Genomic DNA, 7,876 nt, shown 5'->3' on the forward strand with positions numbered 1-7,876 from the left:
TTCAGTCATCAGCTTGTATTTATAATTTTTAATAATAACAACCCTGATATTAATTCTTCCTCACATTTTCAGAACTCTACCTTAAAGAATGCTGTGGGCATGTGATCTCTAAACAGAATTTAAAGCTACGGCATTATAATCTTTTCCCCGAAATGATGTCGTATGAAAACAGGCGATGATGAGGTTACCTCTGTTCTGTGTAACCAGGGAGATCTTTATTGGTGGACTGTCGTTACCCAGGGTGGCACCGGAGGGTTTGCACCAAGGGAAGGGGTTTCTCAGAGACCATCTTTGGGAACAGAAAGTTGGGGGGATCGGGCTGCCCCGTGTGTGGGAACTGAGGAGAGGAGGGGTGAGCTGTAGGGCCCCTCCCTGCTGCCTCCTCTCTCCTTTCTACCCACCCCCCCTCCAAGAAGGGTAGAGGAAAATTTTTCTCCTCCCCAACAGACTCAAATAGAAACTGAAAATCTCTATCGGTGTGTTATTCAGAGACCTTTCTTTGGCCTCAAACTCTCCCATCCAGACTAGACATTATTATGAAAGTTGCTGAAATACAGAAGGAATCAAAACCCCAGACATGACATATGAAGCGCTTGCTTTCAAGTTCCTGTATCTCATAGCTGGCCTGGGGGAGTATGTAAAAGATGCTAAGAAACCGCCAGAGGATGGTCATTTTTTAAAAGACGAAATTCTCCTTTAAGTTTCAGACTTAGGTTAGTGACTAAGCATGTTGTCAAAAGGTATGTGAGTCAGGTCCGGCTGCTCACTGCTCAAAAGCCAAAAACCAGGCCAGTTGGTGGAAAGGAAAGTTGGCCTTATTTCAGATGCCGGCAACTTGTGGAGGAGAGTGGTGGACATCTGTCCAAAGGCCGACTCCCCCCAACCCTCTGCTGACAGGCAGCGGGTGAGAGCTGTTATAGACAGAGTCAGGGGTGGGGGGCCACAGGCAGAAAAGCACAGCCATCTCTGAAGTCATCCTGAGCGGTCATCAGCGGTCTGGCCGGCGTCATCTTGGTCATTTCAGGTACAGTTAGTCTTCAGTCCCGGGCGTACTCGTTCCATTTCTTTGTGGTCAGTTCTCGGAACTGGGGCAGCTCGTGTCCTGGGTACGGTCTGGTCATCATTAGCCAACTCCTCCACCTGGGGTTTCAGTATCTGTAAGACGGCTCACACGATGTGGCTCAGAGTATGATCTGTAGCCCTTGAGAAAGGGCTGAAGGTCCCTGATGGTGCCTACTGACTATTACTATTTAGTCTCCTTAGACTGTTCTCCTTTGTTGCGGCATTTCTCACTTCTCTGATTAAACTTAATCTTTGACAAAAGTTTTCCATGGAAAAAAGGCAGGCAGGGGACACGGTCGGGGGGCAAGGGTCCTGGAGTCCTGCTCTGTTTCAAATGGAGGTAAAACTGCGTTTCTCAGGGGTTTTCTTTTCCCTTAAAAACCATTCTCTTCATTGTAGGAGCGTACACCTTTGTTCCTTGGCTTCTCAGCTTTAAAAGAGGAAGAGCCCTAGAAGAAAAAGAGAATAAAATTTTGGTCAAAGAGACAGGCTACTTCTTTATCTACGGTCAGGTAGGTTCGACCCTGAACCCGCCGCCGCTGTCCAATGCCCCCGTTTCGTGCTGACTTCTGACAAAGTTCTTTGGTTTGTTCCTCAGGTTTTATACACCGATAACACCTTTGCCATGGGACACCTAATACAGAGGAAAAAAGTCCATGTCTTTGGGGACGAACTGAGTCTGGTGACTTTGTTTCGATGTATTCAAAACATGCCTGAAACACTACCCAATAATTCCTGTTACTCAGCTGGTAAATAATAGTCCTATATACATACAGAGAAAGACATTCCTCCGTATACTGTGTGGTGTTTATGGTCTCGAATGATGAGTTAGTCTGTTTTGATAGAGACAGATGCAATCATTACTTTAGATTTTCATTAATTAGCTAACTGGTTATTAATAAGTTTATCCTTTTTATATACGTTTAGAAAGGGCAGTAGCTTCACACTGACCCACTCTAGAACAAGCTTGTTTTCTTGGAGCTGTGATAAGAGTGGTTGCATCATACGAGAATGATGACCTGTGCCAGGCACATCCATCCGCGCTCCCTGCTGTAATCCTCCTTAAGAAAGGGAGGTGGGCACTGAGACACAGAGATGTAGCACATGTTGTCTGGGGCTGCACAGCTGAGCAGCTCCAGAACTTGGTTTAAATCAGCCAGTCTGCCTGAGTGGGAGTCACAGAATCTCACCTCTTCCTTACCTCCCTCCTGTGGAAGAAATGCCCTTTGGCCAGTTTTGAATGTCAGATCCAAGGGCACCATTTCTCTTCTGGGGTCAGTGGACACCAGATGGATACAGCTGGGACGCTAAAGGGTAGGACCGAGCCTGCCTTTCAACTCAGGGCCAAAGGACTGGAGAAGAAAGGGAACATGCAGGCTGTCTTCATTTCAGGTCTGTTTGGGCTGTGATTGCCTTCAGTTATTGTTCAGCTGCTAAGTCCTGTCTAACTCTTTGGAACCCATGGACTGCAGCCTGCCAGGCTCCCCTGTCCTTTGCTAATCTCCCAGAGTTTGCTCAAACTCATGTCCATTGAGTCAGTGATGCCATCCAACCATCTCAGCCAAATGAATTGCCATCAAAGCCTTCCTTTTATTTGGGGGTAATTTCAAACTAATCAAGGCCAGTACTTGAAAAAAAAAGTTGCCTTAAACACATTTATTTCTCTCTGGTGGTTTTGACAACTCCACTCAGGACCTCAAGGAATGTTTTCCTTTCCAGACAGCATGAATGACAGTGTGGAACAGGGAGTGGGGGTTGATTGTGTGCTCTGAAGCTATGTATTCCAAAGGCACTTACTGACAAATGCACCAGGAATCAAGACAGAAAGATAATAATGCAGATGCTTGTCATCCTGGACCCATAGCCATAAAGAGCTTTGACGGGGTGTTAAGGAAGTTTGCTTAGATTTGAATTCCCTAATTTTCATAGAGAACTGTTATCCCGCAGCCTGTGGTAATCAGTATTTCTTGTTGCAAAATACCTATAAATGGGGAGGTCACTTCAGCCTGTTGTTTACTTACATTAATTAGCACTTAGAGCTTTACAACACACTCCTTTATACATTTTTCTGATCATCAGCTCCTCAAGGTTACTTCCTAGCCTGATTTTTTAAGAATAAATAACTTGACCTTAAAGATATTTCTCAGTGCTGATAGCTTAGCATCATTTACAAAAAGTGTTCTCTAGGAAATTTCAGGTTTGCAGTTTTTATCTGTTCTAGAGAAAATTTGTTTTACAATCATTAAAAGCTACACATTGGTGTATAAAGTGTTTCCATAATAATCTGAAAAAAAATTAAAGTGGTCCATTTGAAGAGCCCAGTATCACACCAAGGAACCTCTCTTGTGCATGAAACTGATTCTTATTCATCATGTCATTAACAAATTAGCGATTACTACCATCTGGAAGAACTGAAATCGCCAGTAACTCAGTGTTGAATATTTAAGTAGGACCTACTTTGAAAAGTAGTAGTTAGTTTACACCGACTTTGAGAATTACTGTTACCTAATGATGTGTGTGGAGAAGGCAATGGCACCCCACTGCAGTACTCTTGCCTGGAAAATCCCATGGACGGAGGAGCCTGGTAGGCTTCAGTCCATGGGGTCGCTAGGAGTTGGACACGACTGAGCGACTTCACTTTCACTTTTCGCTTTCATGCATTGGAGAAGGAAATGGCAACCCACTCCAGTGTTCTTGCCTGGAGAATCCCAGGGACAGAGGAGCCTGGTGGGCTGCCGTCTCTGGGGTTGCACAGAGTCGGACACGACTGAAGCGACTTAGCAGCAACAGCAGCAGCAATGATGTGTGAACTATAGCCTTTGTCAAATTATTAGATTATCTTGAATATCTGTGATAATTACTAATCATTCAACAAATCACTTCAATCTTTTTTTTTACTACTCAATGTAATGATCAAATGCCATGGGAATCCGGAAAGAATGCCCATCACCCTTAAAAATATCTAAGTTCTTTTGTTACTGTCTGTCTTGGTCTGTTATCAAAAAACAATGACTCCTTGGGCATTCTGATCACTGCCCCAAAATGTCTGTGAAGGTGTCTGGTATACCTGAAATGTTCAGGGAATAAACACTCACTGGCTATAGTTGGAGGAAACCCAGGTGTTTGGGGCTTGACAGAGGAATTGAGGTTAAGGTAGATGTGTTTCTGTAAATATACTTCCATGGCTTGCTCATGAAACAATGCACCTGCTTTTAAAATTATTAGTTGTGAGTATTGACAATTTAGTTGTGTCAATGTGTTATTTGTTTGTTCCTTGGTTTTCTTCTCTGCCCCCGTTCCTCTTTATTTTTTTTCTTCATATTTTTCTTTTAAAATGGGGTCAGGAATGACCTGATACCCTGAGTGTAGTTCCTGAGTTGCATTTTGTATTCCTGAATCACAGGCTACCTTATTGTAAATTAGGCACATGCAGATTAATCAGTTCTGAGAAGCTAATTAGCTTCTTACTTTTGATTTTAAAGACAGGTTATGGTCATTTAAGGAAACACAAAATATAAAGGACTATAAAAAGCGCTCTGAATGACTCCAAATTCCATAGTCTGGACTCTACAGAAAGACTCTGTTAGCAGATGTGTTTTGCTAATAAGTAGTGTTTTGCTTTTTACTTTCTAATAATTCACACATTATATGCCCATTTGAAAGTATATTTAGGGCTATGCAGTGTGTGTGTGCATATTTTTGTATTTTTATTTAACATTATTTTTTAAAGTTTCCCATGTCCAGTGAAGCAGAACCACTTTTAACTTTATAATATTCCATCTAGGGATGTGCTATGATTTACTAAACTTTTTTTCTTATAGTTAGACTTTTGGTTATTTGGATTCTCTGTTTTATCAACAGTAGGTGATATTGGGCTGGCATAAAGTTCCCTTGGGTTTCTCCATAACATCTTGCAGAAAAACCCAAGTGAACATGCTGGCCAACCCCACACATTCGTTTGTCTGTTATAACTCCTTCTGCTCATTTCTTTTACTATTTTTTTTAATTGTTAGGCAAATAGAATAATAACTGGTCTAGAAACCCACTGGTGTAATGTGAAAAATGAATGCCTGTGTGAGTTTTTTTTTTTTCCCCAAAACCAAGTCGTCTTCTTTAATGTTCTGCCCTCCCCTCTTCTTCACCTGCACAATGGCTTCAAGTTGTCGCCAATCATTCCTTTCCAGGCATCGCCAAGCTGGAGGAAGGAGATGAACTCCAACTGGCAATACCCCGGGAAGATGCTAAGATATCCCGAGATGGAGATGGCACGTTTTTCGGAGCCCTGAAGCTTCTGTGACCTGCTCACACCTTGTGTGTGGCTCTTTTCTTCCCTTCTCTGTGCCTCTAAAGAGAAAGCACTTAACTGGAAATACCAAAAGGGAAAAACAAAATAGTTACCATAGCCTTTTCTGGGAGCTATTTGTTTTGGTTTGCTGCAACTCGACCAAAACAGGAAATTTAACAGACAACCACAGCCAAAGGGTGTCATGTGAATTATGAGAACTAGAGCCTATTTACGGAAAAATAGAATTAGAAAGACTTACACTATAATGCCACGTTGGACAACTTAGTGCTTACCGCCTTGGAAGAAGCACAAGATTCAAAGGGGTGATAATCGTTTCTTCCAGAATGATATTCCACTGTTTACTGTGCAACAGAGCCTGTGACATTTGGGGGGAAATCTCAGGATTTATCCTCTATTTTTATGTTAAATACCCTGTCTTTTTCTTCTATTAATACTGAGGAAATGGAAGAAAAAAAAGGTAGAGAAATCTTGCATTCTATACATGAAAAAGTAACTCAAAGTTTAAATTTAAATATTGTATTAGATAATCGGACTCAAAATAGGATACTGTTACTATTTAAGTCTTTTAGGTTTATTTTGAGTTTGCAGTTTTAGCTCTAATATTATGTATTACCCGCTGGAACACTCTGTGACATATTTCACAGAAGGGCAATCATTCTCTCGTGTGTCTACACTTCAGAGTATTTTTTACAGCTAATTTCAGTTACTTTGGAAACTTTTAATATAATTTCAACTCATGCATATAAACGTTCATTGAAAAAAGTAACCATCATTGTTTTTACGTAAAAGTAAAATCTGCCATAGAAGTTAATAAACACATTTGTAATAATGTAATATTATTTCCCTTTATTTCCTATTCTTCTGTTTTAAATTGCTGCTATTGTAGTTCACATATCCCAGCCTTTAAAAAATAGTCATGTTAATAGCTTTTCAGAAGTGGAGGATTGATTAAAGTTCCTGGCATCCTGAGTAGGGTATATGCCATGTGCTTAAAGTGCCTGGCATCCTGAGTAGGGTATATGCCATGTGCTTAAAGTGCCTGGCATCCTGAGTAGGGTATATGCCATGTGCTTGTTCTAAAGATTGTTGCTGTTGTTGTTATTGTTCAGTTGCTGAGTTGTGTCTGACTCTTTGCGACCCCATTATCACCTGCCAGAAGACATTGTCCTGATTTTCATTTTATAAAGAGCCATTTTTGAGAATATCATACTACTTATCTTTTATAACATCACTTGTTTCACTTTTTAAAATGTCGTAAGTTTATACCGTTTACTTCATTGTTTAAACAGATGGAAAAACAGACCCTCGTCTACACGACTGTTCCCCAGTCTACATTAAAATATTTTTAAAGGTATTTTTTCAAAACAAACGTTTGTATTTTGTGTCTAAAATTAAACTTTGTTCAACATTCTGATTCCTATAGTTTCAGCTTTTGGGTTAAAATAAAACATGTTCTGAATTTATTTGTTTTACAATATGATAATGAAAAAAGTGATAGGCAGGGTAGAAGCTTCGACATGAGGAGGAAATCAGAGGTGTTCTCAGTGTTGCTGCGAGTCGGATCGCCAGAGAAAACACGTCAGTGCCTTTGCCTCGTTTTTGAATTGTTCGTCTTACACCATCCATCTTTTGGTTTCTCTCTGTAACACTGAATGTTGTCATAAAAATTAGGTACACAAAGTGAATGATATTCAGTATCCTGTGGTAAACCACAATGGAAAAGAGTATGGAAGAAACTGTGTATATGTGTACAATTGAGTCACTCTGCCGTATAGAAATTAACACAGTGTTGTAAATCAATTATACTTCCATTAAAAAGACTGAAATGATAGAATTAGGTGCATAAGTGATAAACATTATAGATTAGTGTGTGTATGTGTCTTAGTTTGTGATGCAAAGTATCTGAAGTCATAAATATGTCTTTTTATTTCAAAAAGGATTTGTTTACTTCAATACTATATATGTGAAGTTATACATCAAATATTTCTTAGGACTTGGGTTAAATAAGGGTTTCCTAGGTGAAGCTAATGGTAAAGGACCCTCTTGCTGATGCAGGAAATGTAAGAAACACAGGTTTGATCCCTGGGTGGGGAAGATCCCCTGGAGGAGGGCATGGCAACCCACTCCAGTATTCTTGCCTGGAGAATCCCACAGGCAGAGGAGCCTGGCAGGCCACAATCCATAGAGTTGTAGAGTTGGACACGACTGAAGCGACTTAACTGAAGCACGCACAGGTTAAATAAAGATAATACCATAATGATAGGCTTGGGCTGTAGGCTTTTGTAATCTACAGCTTGCAGCATTTTGCTTTTTAAATGACTTAGCATATTTTGTCAGCAGATGTGGAATTCAGCCACATAAAATAGTTTTCAATGTTACTTCACTTTCCACTCAACCCAGCATTGAAACGTGACTCTTATCTTCCTTGTCAGTGAAATTGTGAGGAAAATCAGACATTGGTTGAATTAAAGCTTATGTAGCCATCAGGAAGTAGAATTAAATCAGAAA

General features: G+C 40.5%; 1 protein-coding gene across 2 annotated transcripts in view; it reads left to right on the top strand.

The window, feature by feature from the left end:
- The window catches only part of TNFSF13B (TNF superfamily member 13b), a 31,839-nt gene extending 24,640 nt beyond the window's left edge, over positions 1–7,199 (top strand). For both annotated transcript variants that reach the window (XM_027557957.1, XM_027557958.1), the window contains exons 4-6: positions 1,462–1,574; positions 1,661–1,811; positions 5,247–7,199. In XM_027557957.1, the coding sequence (XP_027413758.1) occupies positions 1,462–1,574; positions 1,661–1,811; positions 5,247–5,359 (377 nt within the window). In that variant the 3' untranslated portion in view covers positions 5,360–7,199. The remainder of the gene's footprint in view (positions 1–1,461; positions 1,575–1,660; positions 1,812–5,246) is intronic.
- The last annotated feature ends 677 nt before the right edge of the window (positions 7,200–7,876 follow it).

Source organism: Bos indicus x Bos taurus, chromosome 12, assembly GCF_003369695.1.
Source record: "Bos indicus x Bos taurus breed Angus x Brahman F1 hybrid chromosome 12, Bos_hybrid_MaternalHap_v2.0, whole genome shotgun sequence".
Taxonomy (NCBI): domain Eukaryota; kingdom Metazoa; phylum Chordata; class Mammalia; order Artiodactyla; family Bovidae; genus Bos; species Bos indicus x Bos taurus.